Source organism: Amphiura filiformis, chromosome 3 (genome assembly GCF_039555335.1).
Source record: "Amphiura filiformis chromosome 3, Afil_fr2py, whole genome shotgun sequence".
In the NCBI taxonomy this organism is placed as follows: Eukaryota; Metazoa; Echinodermata; class Ophiuroidea; order Amphilepidida; family Amphiuridae; genus Amphiura; species Amphiura filiformis.
The window spans coordinates 59,700,765-59,724,633 of record NC_092630.1 but is presented as its reverse complement, the minus strand read 5'-3'; the positions used below and the strand labels follow the sequence as shown (position 1 = coordinate 59,724,633).

The following is a 23,869-nucleotide window of genomic DNA, read 5'->3' as shown; positions in this document are numbered from 1 at the left end:
AAAGACTGAACCATTTGATTAGAGGGGTGAAATTACAATGTTTTCGTTCAGTTGTGAGGGACGAAGGTTGACTGAAATTGCGATATGCGGGGGTGATCAGTGTCAGCAGAGATGTTTCTCATCTTCTCAGGTCTCAGTAGGCCTAAAATAAATGCCAGATATTCCAAACAAAGTATTCTGCCCGGTCAGAAATTCCTTGACGGTGGTGTTAGTGGGTGGGGGGGGTATGTAGGGATCATAAAATGTTTGGAGTTCTGAATAGGGGCTAGGGGGTTAAAAAGTTTTGGATGTTTGATATGAACAGATTCTCAATTCAATAAAATATCCAATGAGTTTTATTTTATTTTATTTTTCCACAACTTCAACTGGTTGTAACTCAAAAACTGGGCCTAGGCCTTCTTGGGTGGGATCAAAAACGTTTTAGAGCCATTAGACTAAGAGGGAGGTCACAAGAGTTTTGGGTTTATGAAGGGGGGATTAAAAATTAACATGAAAAATATATTTTCTAGCCCCCCCCCCAAAGTATTTCCGACACTCCCCAAGATATACCCTATGCAGTTACTTAAGCGTGACCAGCGGTGGGGCAGAGTGCCCCCACCCCTGACAAAAAATGAAAGAGAAAAGGGCTCCTCTGACAATGAAAGAAAATAGGGCAGGCAAAGGAAAAAAGGGGCAAGGACCCTGATGTTTGCCACAAAGTTTACGCCGATCATCATCAAAATAGTATAAAATACCAATTTGTGCACATTCAGTGCAAATTAAGTTTTTAGAAGCTCAAAGACTTTTACATGTACAGTCTCTCTAAAAAAAGCGATATCAGTACAAGTATATAATAGATAGATCTACATCTCACCGATCTTGTGAATGATGATTTTTTTTTTCTTTGCCCCAAAATTTTTAATTCCCCCTGTCCAAGAATCCTGGATATGCCCCTGACCCCATTTTCTCCCACTTATGGACCTAAAGAGCAAAAAGTAGGACCATGGTGTATCGATCCTGCATGTCTGCCTTGATGGATCCCTAACCCCAGTTAGATGGATGGCTGTCTGATGTCCAATTTTCTTCAAGTTATTTCTTCTTCACTTTTTCTTCCATGAGTTCTTTCTCAGATTATTCCAATGTTGGAAAGTGCCCTAAAAACCAAACCCTCAGTGTTTCCAGTTAGCATTTACTGCCAATCCATCTTGAAATGGGGGGGGTATTCAGACTGTATTGTCAAAAAGAGGCTGAAAAGAACAAAAAATTGGTCATTTTGCCAAAAGGTTCCGGGGGACACATCTCTGTCCCCCAGGATTGACTCCTATACCAGTTTGTAACCCAAAGACCTTCACTTTGCATCCACAAGAACAGGTATAGCTCACTTTCTGACTAGTCATGGGGGGAGGCAAAATAACTATTTTGTCCTGGTGTTGGCGTGTGTGTGGGGGGGGGGGAGCATTTTGGCCTGATATTTCGATGGTGAATACTTATAATGGGTATTTTTTAGAGAGACTGTAAAGTCTTCCTTCAACATATGGCTTTATTGGGACAATGTGCGTGTTTAGTGTGCAAAAAAAAAATTACACATTTTGGCTCCGATGCCCATGATCAAGCTGTGAATTTTGGTGTGAAATGGGCCACACAGAGAATCTCTGTGCAGCACATCTCTGTCAGAGATGCGCTGCCAGGTACTGTTTCCCTGGATCTCCTCCTTTTCACTATGTTTACTTTTTTTCTTTTCCTTTTTCCCCTTTTCCTTTTCTATTATGCATTTGCAAAGTATTTAGTTGCTCCTACTGTGAAAATCACCTCAGGCAAAGAGGCTTATGATGTAGGCTCAATGTTTGAGTCACCCCCCCCAGGCAGAACTAGAAGGTGTAGACTCATGGTACAGGCCTATAAACCAGAATGATCTGAAGAAGTTAGCCAACAAGCGAAATTCATGGGGCGAAATTATTCATTTCTAAACAATTTGTTATCAAATTGTAAACTTTTTCAGCACATTTTAAAACATATTTGCAACAAAAAAAAGTGGATGGCTGCACGGCATGAAAAAGAAAGAACTTGGAACATTACTCGAAGAAGATACCCAATCATACCAGAATTCTGAGTAGACCTTGGCAGTTATCCGATTCATGGCAGGTGACTTCTTGTCCAATCAATTCTTTGATGAGAACAGACAAATTCCAAATCACCTCAATGCACCTCCCTAATCAGTTGGAAAATTGAAAGGAAACTTAACACCACATGATATTTGTGTGCAGCAAACTTGTGCCAATCATATGTAATGGGAATACAAGCACATGAAATAAACAAAACAGTTCAATTTGTAGAAGTCATCAAAGTTGTCATTTAGGAATTGACAAATAGGAAGAAAATGGCAGTGTTGATAATTATGAAGCTCCATGTCCATATTATTTCTATGCAGCTACAAGGGTCCATGTCCGGGGTCCATGTGGACAAACTCTCAAACATTCACTCCAAAATGTGACATCCACTCTTAGGTTGTTTCCAGACTTGCATCACTTCCAAAACATTGATTTTTCTCAGCGTTCACTTTTCACAACAAACAGTGTCAGATTTTTGTGACAAGATAACACGAAAGCAAGCACGGTTTAATTACATGTACTATAGGGTTTAGAGCAATCAAAATCTAGGGGATGTTTTTAAAATACCTTTTTGAATACAAAATTTACACCATCAGGTCCAATGTGCATCTTTCTTTACTGAAGTAAAGAATAATTTTTCACTTGTCTTGTTTTTGTAAGTATCTTACAAAATTAGGTGAATTTCCATATTTTAATTCTACTATAATTCTTTATGAAAAAAAAACCCTTTGGTGATTATCTTAAATCTATAACATTTTGGCACAAATCTGACCTGACATTGTGATTTCTCATTTGGTTTAGTTTCTAAAAATACACTTTTATGTACTTTGCAACATCATCTATGATCTTAAGCAAAATGGAGTTAGAAAAGACATTAATTTCCCATATCAATTAAGAGTAAACTCTGGAAAGTATGCTAAATTAAATGAGCCTCAAGATTGGGTGCCTCATAACTAACAGTGGTGTACCGTGGCCGCTCCTACCCCGGGAGGGCTGAAGAAAATTAAATTTTGCCGCCCTTCCTCAACAGCCCGAAAAGTGGTTTGAAAAAGTGAAGAGCAAAATAATAAAAAAAGGATTTTAGGCGCTGCCGCCCTAAAAGCAATGTATATTACCATTTTTCCACAGTTTTTTATGCTTTTTCAAATTTTTCCACCCTTTATTCTTTACTAACTCTTTTTGCCGCCCCTTCTTCTTCCGCCACCCCTCTTTTTGCCGCCCCTTCTTCTGCTGCCCCTTCGTTTGGCCGCCCCCTACTATGACCTCCGGGGGGCAGGCGCCCCCAAAATACGCACATGACTAAAGTCCTACTAGTATAGGGCCTTTTGACTGTGGTGATCCAAAACCATGCTGTATCATAAGACCTGGCTATATCATCCAGAGATTTTAGCGGATATAGGGTGTTTAAAAGGCCCTACTCAATAGCTCTCAATGTCAGCGCTTCGCACCTGTCACACCTTATGCAATCTGCTAATACAGGCCCATAGCCAAGGGGTGCGGTGGGGGCAGTGCACCCCATAAATCTGAAAGAGGTCTGCTCTGTCTGTAAAAAATAGCAAAATTGGGCCAAAAATGTCAAAAATTAAATTTGGATATACCCCAAATCATGAACTGTCTGTGAAATGTGTTATAAATAGGATACAAAAATCAATTGCTGAGGGGATATAAAGGTCTACTCTTGATAAGGTCTGCATTTGGAAAATCTGCACCCCCACGAAAAATTCTGGCTACAAGCTTGTACTAATGGTTTCATCGCTCACCTAATCTGGAAAATATGGCACGTGACATTTTCACAGTGGATCCTGATCACATGAAAGGAGCATGCAGTATACATGAATAACAATCAGCAGTCATCCATTCATGATATTGGTGAAAGATGATACGAAATGATAATTGGCAACCAGTCATTCCCTCCCCTCAAGTTGTTACTACATGTACGAGCCAGTATCCACACCTGTTGTATGATCTTGTATCATATTGAATCAATTTTATTTTTAGTTCATCATTAATGTTTTCCCTCAGTATAGACGAATCCAACGAGCCAAGTCATGGTCAGGATTTGGTCGGCCATATGGGTCCCTGCAGCACCAAACTGGTATTGTGACTGCCCAATTGGGTGGATTAAAGCCGCTTAAAATTCGATGTTAGATTCTTTTGTGTTGTATTTTGTAAACTGTAATCATTCTTTTGTCTAGTGTTATAGAATGCAGTTTAAAATACCCTCCAAGGCCGCATCATTTCACATTTTAGGTGAGATGGAGCCGACGGGGCCGGACCCAAATATGGCTGCCATTGAGGTGTAGGAATGTGTGAAATTGGATTCGTCTATATGGTATATTTGGCTCATGACAGCAACTCATTCGCTCTCTGGTGTTGCAAATGACTCCAGCTGCTTCTACGGCTGGCCACCATGATATTGTTCAATTTTTACATTTTTGCCCAATCCCCCATGGCATGGCTCGAAAAAGTGGGGAATTTGGGAAGCTCCTTCCCAGGAAATGTTGGTGTTTTGAGGGAAATTCTGGTATTTGGAGGGAAATCATCTCTTTTTTTTGTATATATAAAACATGCTATAAATTGTTAGAAATTTAGCTTGCTTCCTGGATAATTAACATTTTTTCAAGCCCTGCCCCTTGGAAGGACATCTCCCACCCTCTGAAAATGTTATCATGAAATCATACATTATGGCTTTAAGAAGTGCAAAATTAAAAAAAAAAAATTATCCCATAGTGTCAGCAAGCTTTACAAGGGATTTCTGCTTCCCGGGTCTGCTTCTAGGGTAGAAGCAAAAGCGCTTTGAAGTTTGAGCTTTTCTGGATCCAGAGGGCAGCAAAGGGGGTGTTTTTTAACAAACTGGGGAGGGATGGTACTAGTGTTATCATTGCCAGAATCATTAGCCCATCACTTCAGTGACAAATTTGTGTTCTGATATATATACTGGTACAGTGGTACACCAACCTGGAATTAAAATATAAGCCATCCTTTAGAATTATACACCAAATGACTGAGAAGCATTAGGAAAGAAAATGTCCAACAACAAAAAATCCATGCCCCAGTTCTTCAACATGCATGCTCTATGTATAACCAATTATATAGGATCCTCAACGAAGTTCCTCTATACTTTTTAAAATAATTCGAAACATATTTTACAAAATGTAAAAATGTATATATAGCCCTATTTGTTTTACACATGTGGACCAATTTATAGCGTCACACATCATTGCGTTCAGTCACAATGGTTAATTGTGTAAGAAAAGAGGCCTTTTTAAAAGTTGCACCTGAGTCCATAGCAGCCAGGTTTTCTTTAACAAACACATGGATAGACCTGGCCTTGTATTGTTTGAGAGTTGACTCCTATGGACTCAGATGCAACCTTTACACTGTTTAAAACAGTCTCTTTTTTTTACATAATGAACCATTGTGACTGAACGCAATGACGTGTGATGCTGTAATTTGGTCCATATGTGTAAAACAAATAAGGCTACCCATACCTTTTTACTGGCGTACATTTCGTCTAATATATTTTGATTTATTTAAAAAAGTATTGGGGGGGGGGGAACTTATAAGTGTGGACCCTATACTTTGTTGGTTTGTCTGTCACCATCAAGATACAAAAAAAATCTGCATTGGGTACTAGTATGCAGGCCTGGGAGTCATACACCTTATAATTGCATAGTCTGGTAATGTTTAATAATCATATACTTATTTCTTAGCCCCAAGCCCTGGTTACTTCACCTGGAATGGGGTGGGTCAAGTAACACACAGGGCACCCCAATCTGAATCAATCTAGCAAAATAGGCTAAATGTACCTGAAGGTGGTACTATACCCTGATTTTGTGACTAATTTTGCATTTTTCTCAAAAAATAACTGCACACTGGTATTAAAGCCATATTATAACATTTGCTGAGGAAAACGCCCTCAAAAAATGTTAAATTCAGGTTTTTACACGATTGTAATGTACTTTAGTAAACAAAGATTTTCTGCAAAAATCAAGACTTTAGGTGCTGTAGTTTTGTCAAAATCCGAGATTTTGAATAAACCGCCGGAATCAGCGTTTTATTATTACGATAGAAATATTAGTCGAACACGTATGCGATGTCAACACAGTACTACGTACACGGCGTGCGGGACACACACATACACACGCCAGAGGGTCGTACCATATTACAACTGCCGGCGTGACATGCATTGGCGCTAGTTGTAAATTCCGATTTTCTTTGCTTTACCTCACTTGTTCGGCTCAAAATTAAAAGGGACATATCTGACAGTAAATGCTAATATTTTATTGAAAATTAATACTAATCTATTTTTAAAGAAATGTTATAATATGGCTTTAACAAAGGTTCTGCATATTATAGGGATAAGGAATCCAATTACTTCACTGAAATTTGAAGTGATTCAAGCAAGTGGTTCATTATGTGTGTAAGAAATGAGGTACATTCTAGCGGTACCTCTTTTCTTATCATAAATAACGTACCGCTTGTCTTGAGTCACAAATTTATCAAGGGGTGTAGTACCACCTTAAGGGCTGGGGTATGAACGTTTGGACAGTATTTATTTTGGGACATTAGAGCACATCAGACATATCGAATTGCATTCTGAATACGAAGAATGTCATTCTGATATCAAATAATTTTGAAATTTTGAAATTGCAATTTATACACATTTATGGCAAATCATTAAAAATTGATATTTTTGATATTTAACAGTACTTGAAGTAAACTTTATAAATCTGATGATTTATACTTAAAGTGTATGTAGGTGGGTTGAAAAGCCGACGATCAATTGAAAATTTTGACCTTTCATTATTGAAGATATGGATTTTTTTTCCCAAAACACCAAAAAAAATTAGGTCTTTTTGGGAAAAAATCCATATCTTCAATATGAAAGGTCAAAATTTTCAATTGACCGTCGGTTTTTCCTCCCTGCTACATACACTTTAAGAATATCATTAGATTTATATAATTTACTTCGAGGACTGTTATATATCAAAAATTGAAAAAATATCAATTTTTATAATTTGTCATAAAATTTGTATTATATTGTGATTTTCAAAAATGAAAATTATTTGATATCAGAAAGACCTGCTTCGTATTCAGAATACAATTCGATAGGTCTGAGGTGCTCTCATGTGCCACAAAAATACTGTCGAAACATAATAAACGCTCATTTTAGATCCCTTAAGGATGCATTAAAGTCTAGAACTTGCCATCAATCAACAATGCTCTACAGTGTCATCACTCAAATCAGGGATGGCCAACCATTTTGGTTCTGAGGGCCACATGACGAATGGTAAACTAGCATAAGAATAAGAATTGGAAGCATGTTTCAAAGCCCTGTTCGATTTAATAGGCTGCCCAAGGAACATGACCCACTAAGGTAAAGTTTCACTGAGAAAGGGATAACAATGCACATTGAATGTCAATATTAATTTTATGCTGGCCTTTATTTGGTTCTGTAATTAATAATACTCATCTTGAAGTTACAGGGATTGCTTCACAGGCTGTATTGAAAGTCAGAGAGGGTCCACCGCCACACCCGACTTAAATCATTCAACAAAAACGCATCACTGCATTCGCATTAAAATGTCTTCAATGTTTTATTATGAAGATTTTCCTCCCAATAATAGATATATCATATCCAATAAATAAATGTACATGCATGTTTATGTTGTCAGTATTGAATAGTCACTTTGTGGACATAATCTGTATTTTTAATGAAACTAATCCAAGTTGTACACTGCCATTACTGGTATGGCTAACATCACATTTTAAACTGTAACATTTGTGACTTCCTTATATTTTAGATTTTAGGTTAAATTTGTAGGTGATAGTAGTGTGTTCTAAGGTAAATGTGTAAAAATTCACAAGTTGCATTTTGTTGATGAAATAAAAAGTTATTCTTAAATACTTGACAAGGGGAGAAAGTGATATGATAGGATATAACACAGTTCAGCGTAATACACATACTCGCTTGGTGATCAGTGATATTGGTTATATATCGATCAAAAGTCACTAGCATGCCCAAGCATAAAATCGCAGCCAGTTGCCTTAGTGTTGTACAATCGTTACTGGCATTTGATCATAACAATTTTTTCTATCACTTTCTGCAACTGCTACTATATGGGCAGCGTTTTAAATAAGCCCCAGATGTATTGGCAAATCACAATCAATTGTCAACCAATAGCGCTCTATGAGACAACCAGTTTACCAACACCAGAGCCACTATTCACAACTATAATCTAAAACTCATAATTCCATTTGTCAATTAATCCTATCCTCTATAAATCCTAATTCCTATCTTAGAAAATAAATAAAAACGAAATATAAGATTCCGCAGAAAACCTTGATATACGAGATGAAAAACTATACCACCCCACACAATCCCGAGGCATGCAGATACCAAATTAATACCACATATACAAACAAAACAGATAATTACTATACATAGCACCGCAATGAGGCGAGTAAACTGGTTAAACATCATGAGAGCTAATTGGTTGACAATATATTACGCATAGTATTTTAGGTAAGCTACATTAAACTGCCAACACATTTTCAAATTACAGCTCCTAGACCGATACTACATGTTATGATAGTCCTGGTACTACATGTACTAACCATTAATACCAAGAAACACTTTCTTCAAATTGCATAATAATTTGCTTTATTTCAGATCAAAACCGGTGGAGATGTGCAGGGATGCAGAAAGCAGGGGAGCAGGTAGCACCTCTGCTAGTAAATGATTATCAAAACTGAGGAAATTATGTCATGTGTGAGAAAAAGGATATGGAGAAAACAAATAGAAAACCTTGCTCCTGAGTCCTGAGTAACTTTCTACATCCTTGGAGATGAGAGACCAAACAAGCAGTACAGAGGTTCTCACCTTGATGTGTTCGAGGGCCTCAAAGGGCCAAACACATTTCAAACATAGTAACATACATATTGCAGGACCAAATACGATCAGTTTCTAATGTTTCCTTTACATTTTGGAGTTGGTCGGCGAGGGCGAAATATCAGTGGTTGGCAGGCCGGATTGAGCAAATATGTGGCCTGTAGAGAACCCGCGATGTAGAATGTTAATCAAATCCGTTTGACCAGAAGTGTACTCTTAATTTTAAAACTAAATCGTATTTGGGTAAATAAATTTTTTAAATAATTATATGCACTATCTAATTCTGCACATTTATGACACCCTATTGAATCCAATGTGACCTCAAGAAGTTACAACCATTTGATTAGACATAGGTTCTGTTTTAAAAGTACAACAGGCAAAAAGATTCCAGCAAGCGCAGAGACAACACAGTTTCTTCAGTCAAGCTTTATTTAAAGCAGTAAATTTTTATTTCAGTTTTTTCTTCTCTGTACTTTTCACAACTTTCAATTAAATTAAAATTTAAAAAAAAGCACAAATAAATTTGCCATCGACCACTCTCAAACCAGAAGTACATGGATTTTTGAATAGGCTAGTTTGTCACTTTTAAAATGGGACCTTCATCTAATCAAATGCTTGTAACTTTACTTCTTGAGGTCACATTGGATTCAACAGGGTGTCATAATGTGCAGGATTAGATAGTGCATCTATTAAAAATATAACTTTACCCAAATATGGTTTATTAGTTTTAAACAGCTCAGTATATTATGTAATCACCTGACACTCCTGAACCTACATTATTTTATTAAATTAGCCAGTTTAGTCACTCTATGGGTAAACAACACAAATGAAAAAAATTAACACCCAAATTTGTAACGTTTGTAGGTCAATAGAACAATTTCATCATAAAGTCGTATTATGGCATTAAGTCCCCCATGATATGGCCAATAATAGCCAGTGGAGTTGCTTTCATTAACCTTGTTATTTCGGCTTATAATTGACAGAAACACAAGTTCCTTGACAGTTATTACTATTTTACCATTCTGGGTAAAGAATAACAAAATGTAAATTTGATTGAAATCGTACGTTTTGGCTTTAACTAACATGTATAGTGCTTGTACACCTATTAATTATGATTTCAGATGACAACTTATGAAAATTAATGCTAAAAACAAGTTCCATATATGAAGCACTTGCTTAGACGGAACAGTGTTTATTTATTAGGGTAAAATCTGTCTCATCTCAAGGTGAGAGTCCGTCTCATCTCAAGGTGAGAGTTCAAGTCGTGTGCGCTAACCAAGAGATCCCTTGGCTCTAGAGGGGTGATTTTTTCCTTGCAGTAGCAACACAAATACGTAAACGCACCCATACTAATCTTCCGCTGTGACATCCAACATATAAGTTACTCTCAACTTGAGAGGAGACACACTATGGACTGCATTACATATTACATAAACAGCTTACATATTGAGGTCTCATTGCAACACTACATCTCATTCCTATTCCGAGACTTGACCCATCTGAGTCTATGTTCCACTAGCACCTTAGGACTGTTTCACTCATCTGTGGCTTTATTGGGGTTAGAAGTGGATACAAGTCTTGTTATCACTTGAAAGCACATTTTCTTACAATTTTGCAATGTTGCACTGAGCTCTCGCTATTGTTGTTAAATATAAACCTGTTGTTTTAACATATTTTACTACAATTATCCAATGCTTATACTGAAGGTGAATTATTTAATATTTTATGCAACAAGGCTAGTGTTGGAAATAAACTAAAAATTTTGAGGGCCATTTGGACCTCTGGTCAATTTTATTATAACACATAATGTGTGCTTAACAGTTCAATTAATGAATTATGCATATCTTTGCAGTTATTTAGATTTATAAGCAGTGTTCTAAACAACCCACAATTTTTCAAGGGCCATTTGGGCTTTTAGGTCTGCAAATCTTTGGGTGGGCCCTCATCAATTCACAGTCTTGCAGTCTGAGTGCTTGATTTATATTGGATAAGGCAGTTCTGCATCATGTATTAATGGTATGACATTCTATATTCCGAGTTGATCACCTTTTATGTAACACTGAGTTTTTTTCACTTACCATGTCCACACAATTACAAGACTTGACAATATCAAATTAATTGGGAAGAAAAAGTCACACAAATAACAAAAATTACAAAACAATGCAATAATTCATTTCTAAAAATTAAAGGAGAGGCATGAACAGACTTCAATTTGTTAAAAACTCCTGGCAAATGTTTCAACATTAGTGTTGGGATATAAAACTTCTGTGCAGATAGCATTTATGTCTTATATCAAGTCACGTCACCTTGAAGCATGTCTGTTGTTACAATATTCATGGAACAAATTGGGCCAGCAACTTAAGCTTGTTTCACTTTTAGGTCTTGCAAATGCCAAAAGACACGGTCCTTTTCATTGTATATTTTTTCATATACTAGTCCAAGTTAAACACACTTACGTGCAGACGTTTCGATAGCTACCAGCTATCTTTCTCAATGCTACTGTTGATGTGATGATCGCTGTACAGCAGTTGTTGATCGCTGCTTGGCAACAGTAGCATTGAGAAAGATAGCTGGTAGCTATCGTAAACGCCTGCACGTAAGTGTGTTTAACTGGACTAGTATATGAAAAAAATATACAGTTTTATGGAACAGTCCTGATGAATTTGTTCAAGGGTCCTTTTCATTGATTAGAAACTTTAAGCAAAATGATGCTTGTTTGTTTTCACCAAAATTATATGACTTGCAGTTTTCGGGAAAAGTCCTTTGGTACTTGCCTACACTCCTCGCTTGCTTATGGCATGAAAAGAAACAAGGTCTCAGCAGGATCATGTGATGCAAAACATGTACTGAATCTGCTGATATTTCATGATACGATTCAAATTATCCTCATATCTGTGCCATGTTATATCTCACAATAGATAAAAGAAATACATGCATCATGCAGCAGTGATGATGCCGGCGTGGTATTTTTACGTGGAACAACGCATGTTATGCCTTAATGTTGTTGTTCCACTTAAAAATAATGGTATTTATTGTGTTAAATCAGGCAATAGATACATGGCTGGGTTTTATTCTCTATAATCAATACCTCACTTTTGTGTTTTCCTCATTCACTATATGAAGAGCTTATTTCCAAACAGTGTTAAGTCCACAAACACATGTTTCTGATTTACCTGTGCGATATTGTAATGGATTGTGGTGCTATAGGTATTATAATTTCAGTTTGGATGTACCATTACAAAACAAACAGTGGATGGATGCACAGTAACAATACTGTGTGAGGTCTTTGGTTCCCAAATGAGAACAGTAGTCTGCATATTGTTACGCAGCATTGTTATGGTAAATAATGGCTTGTTGATGGTACAAATCATTGTTGTTAATATTAAACTTGTCAAAGTAATTGTGATTGTATCACACAAGTAAATGAGAAACATGTGGTTGTGGACTTAACACGATTTGGAAATAAGCTCTTCATATAAGAGTGTCAAAGACTTTTTTCTACAAGTATGGTCATCATACATGCTTGTGGGTGATGTGACTGATACAGGATTTATGATAGGTATTACACAACTTAATTCCAGTTCTGATTTAAGCTACATAGGCATATTCGTCTGATGCAGATGTCCTTTCTAAATATTGTTTATCAATAAGAACTTCTATACACTTCTTGATCATACTGACACTGGGTGAGAATCGGGCACTGGCCTGGCTGATTACCTGCAGTTGAAAAGAAAAGACATACAAAAATTGATGACATTATTCAAAATCAATCTTATATTATTCAATAGAAAAAAGAAAAACAATATTTTTAAGCTATTTCTCAAAATGTTGACTATAGTTTGTCTGCTCGTAATCGGAGGGCCTTATAACATCGCGGATTAATATGTACATATTTTATTTTAAGAATTGTCTTGTGACATCTCACCAGAAGCATCACACATTATTCATTCAAGTCCTATATGTTATCTATTTTCTTTAACAAGTACAATAGGGACCAGATAGGTCTGCTATATCACTCTTTAACGTGGGACTACTTTTTGGTGTAGTGGTAAAAGCCTAACAATTCCCGCTGATTATGAGCTGATCAAGCTGTATGTCTATACATTTTAAATACAAAACCAGTACAGTTATGTCATATTAAATAACTATAAATGAAAATTATTTGATATAACCTAATATGATGTCACTATTCATCCTCATTAGAACAGTTAAGTATGAATGATTTAGGCAGATCCAATATTTTGAACAGTGGATGCCGACTACAATAAAAGTGAACCAGCTTATCCTCTATGACACAATAGAGAAAATAGTAAAACAAAAATTCCATCATTCAGTCTCATTCTTAGTCAGTTAAATAGTATGATGTCAATTTTTGTAAGAAAAGACTTTGCTGGCATCATTGAATATCATCAAGATCTGCGGGCTGCAGGTTGGAAACCCGTCTTAGAACAAGCGCCGTCCACCATGGCTACTTGAAAATTCGAACCTAATACCTATAGATTTAAATCTTTTGCTCTTCTCCAGTGTGCCTCTGTGGCTCAGTTGGCTAGAGCGTTGTGCTAGTAATATGAAGGCTGCCGGTTTGTATCCGGCCAGATGCACTTGGGTTTTTTTTCAACGTTTATGTGCACTGGCTGCTCTGGGAAAAGATTAAAATTTGTTCACCATGGCTACTTGTTCCCGCCTATTAAATACACTATATTCAGTTAAACTTCATAAAATATTTATTTGGACAAATCAGTAGTGGCCTTACTGCAATATACAGTAGTAAGGAAAGCACATGTGAAACATGTCATTGCTAAATTGGAGTGAATATCATTGTGGTTTTCTCACACTGAAAAATACCAGGTCAATATAAACCGTCTCTTTGTAGAACACAGACTATAGAGGGCAACACTAAGTACAGAAGGCATCTCACAAGTAACACTCCCGGTCATAAGTAGTTGGAACACTTGTGTCAAAGTAGGACTGTTTGAAACCGTATTTCTGTTATACTTGACATATTAAAATTTCGCTTTCTTTGGTGTGAAGTCTGAACCCTTCCCTACTACAACCCTACTACTGGTAGGGGGGGGGCATATTTGAAGCACCCATGTTAAAGTGTTCCAACAATTATGACCGGAATTGTAATATTCGTCAGCATGCAGACTTGACAATGATGTCATAAACAGATAAAACCTACCTCTTGAATGAGTGTGTTGTGTTTGAGTATCTTTCTTGCCTTGAGTATTCTGACTACTGCTGCCTGCAAGTACAATTTCCTATCTTCTTCCACAGCCACGTGGGTCTGTTCAACCTCCTGTATACAACGGAATAACACAAGTTTTCAAGTTGGTTAAACAAAATATGGGAAAAATATGAGTATTCTGACAACTGCTGCCTGCAAGTACAATTTCCTATCTTCTTCCACAGCCACGTGGGTCTGTTCAACCTCCTGTACACAACGGAATAACACAAGTATGGTTCAACAAAAAATGGCGAAAATATATGATTTAAATATAAATGGCCACACAACCAAAAATGTTGTATCTTACGCTTTTGCATGCTCTGATGAAGGCTTGATGAAATTAAAATAATTATCATCATGAACGTCCCACTCTGTTACTGCTGGATTAAGATCATCTTCTATCATTTACTCCTCAATTTTCAACACAGAACTCATATCTTGTCACCTGCTGCCAGACCACTTTCCTGTTTTGGTCTCAAAGGATGGGAGAAATGGTGGTAAAACTCTCGATACATCTAAGGAACTGATCCAATTTAATCTTGTCTGCAATTATGATAATCATATTGGGTTTTTGCAAACATGCAATATTCATCCATGCATGATTCTTAGTACAGAGGCGGTTTCTTTCACACTTTAGTGATCCATCACAATATTTCTATGATTTTTGTAATCTTGGTTACACAAATGGCCTGTGGTAGAGACTGAATACAGTGATAGATCGATATAATTGTTCAATACCGGAACTAATTTTGAAAAGTACCATTTTCATAACTTTTTTGCTTTTCAACCAAGAATGCACAGGTACGATTTTGGATATTTTGATAAAAAATTGTGTACTATCTCAAAATTTTGTGATCTCGGTAGAATTGTTCATGAATCATTGGTTCAATCACACTCAATGGAGCATGTTTACAATGCTCAATGGAGCTTGAACGCTTGATCCAGTGGCTATGCTGCATCAAGCTGTTGGTCATGACTGCTTATCTTTAACTGTTAAGCCATTCCTAAACAAACTAAATTTTGTACTTCTTTGCAGAGATAACCTTTAGTGCCTTAAAAACATTAAAAGTTTTTCAGCAAGGTTCTTCAGCAATCTGAAATTTGGCGCTTCAAGCTGCGTAGCAACGCATGACCTAGTTCTTTTTACGCGATAATCAGAGAGAGCAGACTGACGTCGCTGAAGGAATTTGCTGCATACTATTGTCATCACCTACCTGTGGTGCTTCTTTCTGTAGTGCTGTTGTAATCTTGAACTTTGTCCTCTTATTACTGTAATTGATATTCAGTGTGAAGGTTGTTGTGGCATCCATGGCACCCTGAAACAAGACCACAAATTACAGACAATCTATTCCACTTGAACAAATTATACTTAAAAGGTGCCCAAATACACAAGGCTATATAAGAGGTTTTAAATCCGAGTCACTTATTATTCTGATTATTACTAATACTACCATTATTACCATTAGTCAAGGAGGAAAAACTGTTCTACAGGTGCTACCAACCCATAATGTGTGCATTTGGGGATTAAAAAATGGAAACTGACCCTAGTTAAAAGGCCCATCTACCTGTAGAGAACAGGATGGTGTTTTTTTACTTTATCTTTTCAATAAATTGTACACGTTTAAGTAAAATTTCCATCCGCAAGTATGTGAAAATCAAAAATAAATACACAGACATGTTCAAACTTCCTAAACTCTTTTTCACTTTTGGGGGATAAAGCTAAAGTGATAATAATAATACATTTTGTTTTTACTCAAGAGTGTAAATTAAAATATTTGCTGCATGATTATTTTCCCTGTCAAATATTGCATTTTCTTTATTTTCCACCTCAAGGTGGGTGCTTTGACTTTAGAAAAAAGAAGAGTATTTTAAATACAGAATCCAGTCACAAAAGCATACCTGTGGTTGTTGCTCTAGCAACTTCACATCGACAAGAGATTGGACTGTCTTGTTGAGTTCTTTCTCATTTAGTTGTGTGTTTTCCCTGACCTCTCCATAAGCCATTGATTCTTGGTTATTGAAAAGCAACAATATGGCCATCTGAAACGTGGTCACTGTTACTATGTAGGGTTTCTTTAGGTAGTTCATCTTAAGTTCACCTGTGGAGATGGAGTACAACTATTTCAATGTGGAGTCCATAGCATATTCTGTATAGTATTCTCAAGGTACTGTTACTTAAAGGAAGGTAACCTGATATATGTAGAAAATCAAATTCTTTAAAACTTGTGTATAACATAAAATGTCGTCCCTTTCAAACATCTATGCAAAAAGAAAATGTAAATGTTCCTTGTAAATGTGACTAATTCCTTATGGAATTACTGACATTTATACAGCATGATACTAATAATCTACAGTGTTTTTATTGATGATAATCATCATGATCATATAATGAATTGCTATCAAATGAGAGATACTATTTTTCTCATTAACATATTGAAATTAGGAGGAGTTCCAAATGGGTGTCTTTCTGAAGATATTATCAAAAAAACTGTTGAATTAGTCTCAAACGTGGTATACCACAGTCAGGGTCTTAGCTAGCTACCCGTCTGGCCGTCATTTTAGACGGGGAGATTGCTCCTGGGACGGGCAAAATTAATGCCTTTGACAGATGCTATATTATAAATTGTATGTTTTGAGAAGCTAATTGACCTTTTTAGCAGACCCAATTTGTATAACAAGGCCATATAAGCACATATTTGAACTTTTTGAACCCCCAATGGGCTATAGATGTCTGGTAAATGTTTTAAAGGTCAAATTAGGACAGGCAATTTTATTCAAATGACGGGCAACCCTCAATTTCTAGCTAAGACCCTGACCACAGTTAAGACTAATTCAACAGTTTTTTGATGATTTCTCCCGAAATATACAGATTTGGAATGCATAATTTCAATATATTAATGAGAAAAATATGAGCTTTCACCTGATACCAAAATCTGCATTTTGATTGGGTAAAGTGGGGGATGAGGCTGTTAATCAGGTTACCCACCTTCAATTAAAAGTAAACTTGTTTCAATACTCCCATCATCATATACTCAATCAACATACTGTAAAACCCCATCTACAAGCATATAGAGTGCTTCTGATGAAAGCTACATTAATCAAGGCACCATTATGGAGTTTGAGCAAATAAATTACGGATCCAAGCATGTACAAACAAGTATTATTTTAAGACCAATCTTTTATATTGGTATATTTACGCTTGCTTCGAATTAATATAGCTTTCATAAAAAACACTATGTATGCTTGTAGACAGGATTTTACGGTATGTTTTGAAGAATTATCATCATCCATTCAAAGTCATTACTTTTTTTATCATTAAAATGATATTCAATTCCGATTTTGTTTGCAGGCAATTACATGAGGACCAATATTTAAATTATACTGATTTGTGGGATCCCCACATTGAGGCATCCATTTTTTCATGATTTAAAGGCCCATTCAGTGATTTGCTCATCCGGACGATCGTAAAAATCATCAAAATTCAGATTTCGGTACCTTTGTCATAGATGTGCTAACATAGCCTACGAGTGGTTCAGCCGAAAGCCATGTATTTAAGACAAAATAAGACATTTTACACGAATCTGTAATTTAGATACTGACAGTATCTAAATTAGCTACATGAATTTGAATGGGGCTTCAACTTCGTCAGTACTGCTGCTTTCTTCGTTTTTTTTTTTTTTTTTCATTTCAAAAATACCAAATGACAATTTGAATGACTTATCCTTCACTTTTAAGCAATTTATAAACAATTTTAATTTTTTTACACCTGCGCTGGGATCCCCTGAATGGGTCTTTAACTTAACTTATACCCTGGTTTGTTTACTATGATGACTGGCAATTTTCTGACTAAAAGGAAGAAAGATTTTCTAGAAAGGATTCCTATTGATCTAATTCTCAATACATTTGAGTCTGCTTCGTCATGGGGGCTACTGCAACTGGGTGGGCAAGTGCAAGACACGTTGACCTTACAATCTGTGATATTTTGTTCTAAATAATTGAATAATTGGAACTGTCCCTTCCAAATCTAATACCAAATGGAATGCTTGTAATACTGGTCATATAGAAACTCTCAATGTTACCATGTTCATAGAATTTCCCACTTTCTATAAGAAAGAGAAAAATTCAATCAACAGTTTTCACCTACAATATATATTTTGATGATACATGCTATGTCCTGATCAATTAATTTAAAATGACACACAAAATGTTTCTATAAAGATACAAACATATCCAAAAATGACATACCTGTACACAGATGATGCAGCCATGTTAATTTCCTGCCAGGGAATTTATCACTATAGAACATTTCAAACTGTAAGAAAAGAAACATTGCTCATATCAATTACTCATCTGCTAGGGGTAAAACTGCATACAGGTAAAGTTTTTCAGCAGTAGAGTATGTTATGTACGGTACACTTATTTATAAGGTCTGGATACAACCCCTATACATTGTGTCACTTCAAGTTCGGTAGTGACGCCAATGCTTTTTCGCGTTTGCGCTGCAAGCGTGCCGAACAAGCCGCCCTTGTATGCTCTGCATTAACTTTACGCAAGCAATTCAATACTGTGACCAGCGAAATATGCACATACGTCACTACCGAACTTGAGGTGAACCAAACTAATAAAAGTGGTGGTCATTTGCCGAGTCATTGATGAGGGGGGAAATTCTGCATTTAGTTGTCATCACCTATACAGGCTTAATTCAGATTTCTACTGCACATAATACAACATTCAATTGGATAAATGAACCATGAGTGTGTCAAGTCCTTCGGAGGGATGTTAAGCCCTCGGAGTCCAATGGACATGTACAGAGAGCCACAAATCTTCAGTCAGTTTAAAAAAAAGGTAACTGACTGTTCTAATCTACCCCAGTGCTGCTGGATATTCACACACCCAAGTACATACAATATGTGCATCAAGAGGAAATCATTCTTTTATCCATTATAGCAGCAGTATTTTACCGCTCTGAGATATAAGCACTGTACAAATTGAATATAGAATAGAACAATCATTTATGCACTCAAAAATGTACTGGTTCCCAATCAAATTTTATAATAGACTGAAAATGGCAAACTCTGCTGCACTTCGCATCCTTCTTTCAAAATGGAGCCTATTTTTTGTGACAAGAGAGAACAATTATAGTCATAGGTTTTATCCCGACTTACCATTCTAACACTCTTTTCTAGCTCTTGTGGTATAGCAAATGGTGTTAACGCTGATTGTCCCAAAGGCCATGACCCTGTCTGTTATGATAAAAGAATATGGAGATGTTTTTTCTCTGGTATGTCAATAAAGATTATTTGCACCTTGTGGTAAATTTTCAGATATTTAAGAAATGTTTTTAGACTGGTTTGAATTGCCAATAACTGTAAAAATATTCTACATACATTAATTTTTATAACATTTATGTTCTGTTAAAGAAACAAAATTACAGCACGGTCGTTTATGGAGCAATGTAATATACAGACCGGAAACTAATTAAGGTACCAGTTATTTTCACTCATGTGGATCCTAAACAAGGCCAGATATGTTATAATAAGAACCAGCAGCCAAGAGCTGTATCGTTTGTCTGATTTAAGACCTCCTTCATTGAAATTGGTCAAGAAGTAAAGACACTGTGATCCAAAATGACAAAGAAGATGCAAATTCAAAAGTTGCAGTTTGCTCCACTGATTTGTACACAAAGCATTCTAAACATGAGAGCTAGCACCCTGCTTTCCATTGATTAAAATATTGAAGTGTAACTTTTGATTTTGTTCCTTCCTTGGGTTTTAGATCACCGTTTCCTTAATTATCACCAGATTTCAACAAATGATACATTGTATCAGAGCTAAAGGGTAAAGGTAAAGACTGCTGGTTCTAATTTTGACATAATCTGTCTTAAGCATCTGTTTTAACATATATTTTTAGCATATATTGGGGTGAACAACTGGTACCTTAAATTTTTTACAATCTGTACATAATCATGCATAACTCGCAAACGCAATATCTGTATGAAATTTTGGGAATAAACTTTTTTTGTGGATATCTACTCAAACACACAATAAAAAGAGGATACCAGAGAATCACAAAATACTCCTTTAAGTTAGTGTGTATTGGCTCTTCCAGTAGTTCACCAAATCCACCAAATCCGGTACAGCGTGCATTTGAATGCTATAAATCTCTTGGAGTTCTGACCACAGAATTAAAGACAGAGAATCGGGACTCGACCGCCATCTTGATACAGGCATGGAGCAAAAATTGGGGGTATTCAGTTTCCCTCGGAATGCAGTTGAGGCATTCGTTGTCATGCAAGCGCAACATGGATAAAGGGCGTATTTGAGAGACGCACTTGATGCGACCTGCACGAGAGTACCAAGACGCTTCAGATGAGATGCAGAATTATTTTCGTTCGTCTCCGCGCACCGTCGGCAAGGACCCGAATACCCCCAATTTTCTCCCCATAGCTGACGGCGCGATTGTACATGGCGGTATAGGGAGTCCCGGTTCTCCTTCTCTAATTCTGTGGTTCTGACATATTTTATTCCTCATTCATACCAATTTTTGACAAAATTATTATATATATGATTGTAATCTACATACCCCCTCTGACTACAATATAAATGATCGCAATACTTACCGTGAGCACATAAATAGAGAAACTGATGCCTAGTTGTGTTTGCCTATCATTACAGTAGGTACCAAATTTACTATTGAGATCATCACTGACACCCATATCTGTGAACATTCTATGAAGCTTGTTGGTAAACTCATAACCACATGCTTGCTGCAGAAAGTAACAAGAAGATTCAATATATTCTGTTAAGGAATGGGATATTAACGTTTTATGTGTTTGCACAGTATTTTTTGTGGGAGCTGAGAGTACACCAGACCTATCGAATTGCATTATAAATACGATGAATGTCCTGATATCAAATAATTTGGATTTTTTTTTTAATTCAAAAAGAATTCAGAATGCAATTCGATATGTCCGATGTGCTTTCATGTCCCACAAAAAATACTGTGCAAACGTCCACACCCCAGCCCATACACAAAAAAAAATGTAAGTACTGCAATTTCTATATGTGAACATCCACCACAAATGGCTGTGATGTTGGTATTTTCACTTTTTTGAGATATATTCCACAGGCAACTTTCCCTCAAAATTAGCTTTACATTGATATATTACATATCTCTGTTGCTTCTTTGCAAGGTAGTAAAAATCAGTAAAAAAAGTCAGGAAATCCTTTGTTTTCTATTGATTTTTGTTTTTTGAGAGGTTCTATGGACCATATCTAAAAACAAGCTCTGTTGACATTACAGCCACATTCATGGTGAATGGGCATAATATGAACAAACAATTAACAAACTGATCCAACATTTTTATTATCAATGTGAATAATTTCCAAATTAAGAATACATTCTTCTAATAAAATCACATTGTTTTTCCATTTTGTGCTTTCCCTCCTTTCTTAATCAAATCTGTTATATTTTACTTCATTTGTTAACATTTTCCAACCATTAACAAACTGATCCAACATTTTTATTATCAATGTGAATAATTTCCAAATTAAGAATACATTCTTCTAATAAAATCACATTGTTTTTCCATTTTGTGCTTTCCCTCCTTTCTTAATCAAATCTGTTATATTTTACTTCATTTGTTAACATTTTCCAACCATTTGATATGTTTTTCAGACAATAATACTTTGTGCAAGCTGCAAATGGCTCAGGGGTTTAAACTGGCAAAATCTAGATCCATTTCACTATATTGGGGGTAAATAAATATAGTGTCCACGCATCAGCGTACGATTATGAAAAATGTGACGAATAACCTACCTTGAGTTTATTTATCATGAGTTCCTCTGCATCCATTGATGTAGACAGACCATGAATTAACCTCTTGGCCATCATACGTGAATAAAACTGTAATGACAGAAATAGTACACCTTTAAGCTCCATATATGTTTGCAAAGAGTAACAATATGGTTTTTACTCTAATGGTAATTTAACCATAGCATTGCGCACAAGGCTAATTGAGTTTAAGCTCTTTGGTCCGTATGCACAAAACAAGTTAGACCAGGTCTAACATTAGACCTTATCTAACCACAGAGGTTAGAATTAGGGAAGGATTCTTTTCCTCTTTCTTTTCCTCCTTTACTTCTACTGCCCTCTACAATATTATAAAATAAGATATGAAACACCAAAAAATTCCTTCTCCATGACTAATCTCCATAGCCAGACCAGGTCAAAAGTTAGACCTCGTCTAACTTGTTTTGTGCATACGGACTCATTTCAACTATTTCTCTCCTAAAGCTTACTACTACATATTTGAATGAAACCCTACTATAGGGTAGGAACAAAAAGCTTATGTGTAACCAGTGTAGGATTACCTTTTACTGGGCCCTAGAAACGGCAACTTGTTTGGTCCCCTGGCTCTTAGGATCGAAGTGTTACACTCCCCAACTACTGTAACCTAAGTACTTTTCAAGAATTCTCGCTTCAAACTGCTTTAGTATACTCAAATGACTTTAACAGGACAAATGCGTGGGAAGCACACACAATTTGTGATTTTTAATGCAAAAATGGGGCAGAATTAGGACAGTTGTGGCCTAAAACCGGACCAAAAGAAGATGCACATTACAACTTCCTCTTCCTTCAATTTTTAATTCCTCTCAAAAATTTGCCCCCCCCCCCAACAGTCCTGTGTGCACCATCATTAGCCTTGTGTAGAAGAGAATAAAAATGCAGCATCTTCAATGCCATTTCTATCTGGATGGTTCAATGACGCTGTGTGACCAATGATGATTTCCAGTTATGCTTCATATGAATTCATTCAACCTATTTCTTTTCCTTGTATATTTTACAGACCTATTATATTTAACACTATTCAAGTATATTACCATGTCACTGAAACATCATATAAAAGAGGAGATACTGTAAAATAGGACATTCTATATTTAGGAATTTATACAGCTAGAACAAATACAAACTTGCCTGATTTTATTCCATGTAACTTACCCTTTGGAAGATGTCTTTGTCTTCTATATACTTAAATACAAGGATGGTTTGCACTAGTTTGTCATCTAATTCAGATTCGCTGATTCCCTTGGAGCTCTTTTTCAGCAAGGAATCACAATGTTTGGCTAACTGTAAAGAGTACAATTTGCAATTACTAGTCGGGTGAACAAAACATGAAATAAGGACAAATATATTCCGGAGATAAAATTCATCAAATCCAATTAAACAATTAAATTGGAATTAGGTGACACTACATAGGTTGGTTTAGTTATGTCGGTAAGGCCTAAAAAAAATTGTTTAATTGGCGTAAAAAAAAAAAAAAAATTAGGGTAGGTCGGTCTGCAATTTGGTTTTAAAAAAAAAAAAAATTTACACACATTTTAAGCTGAAAATCTCGAATTTTATCTTTTTTTCTTAAATTTTAATATTTTTTGATTTTTTTCTTCATTTTTTGCAAAAAAATATGAAAGAAAGTCTAGGGTCTGGCCTATTTTTAGGGTCGGTCGGATTACGCCAATCAAACAATTTTTTTTTTAGGCCTAAGTTCTTTAAAGCATTCTCAGAATTCATATATTTTATTACAAAAGGAATATCCATGTTTGTATTATGATTATCTACAGGAACAAAATATTGAATTTTCAGTCTAATAGGTCCAGTCTA

General features: G+C 36.1%; 1 protein-coding gene across 1 annotated transcript in view; it reads right to left on the bottom strand.

Moving 5' to 3' along the window:
• Nucleotides 1–11,614: 11,614 nt before the first annotated feature.
• The window catches only part of LOC140148848 (cullin-2-like), a 31,779-nt gene continuing 19,524 nt past the window's right edge, over nt 11,615–23,869 (bottom strand). Inside the window, exons 14-22 of the mRNA XM_072170934.1 lie at nt 23,210–23,338; nt 22,028–22,114; nt 20,829–20,975; nt 19,375–19,452; nt 18,455–18,521; nt 16,109–16,308; nt 15,424–15,525; nt 14,165–14,281; nt 11,615–12,699 (exon numbers count right to left, since the gene is read on the bottom strand). Of these exons, the coding sequence (XP_072027035.1) occupies nt 12,571–12,699; nt 14,165–14,281; nt 15,424–15,525; nt 16,109–16,308; nt 18,455–18,521; nt 19,375–19,452; nt 20,829–20,975; nt 22,028–22,114; nt 23,210–23,338 (1,056 nt within the window). The 3' untranslated portion in view covers nt 11,615–12,570. The remainder of the gene's footprint in view (nt 12,700–14,164; nt 14,282–15,423; nt 15,526–16,108; nt 16,309–18,454; nt 18,522–19,374; nt 19,453–20,828; nt 20,976–22,027; nt 22,115–23,209; nt 23,339–23,869) is intronic.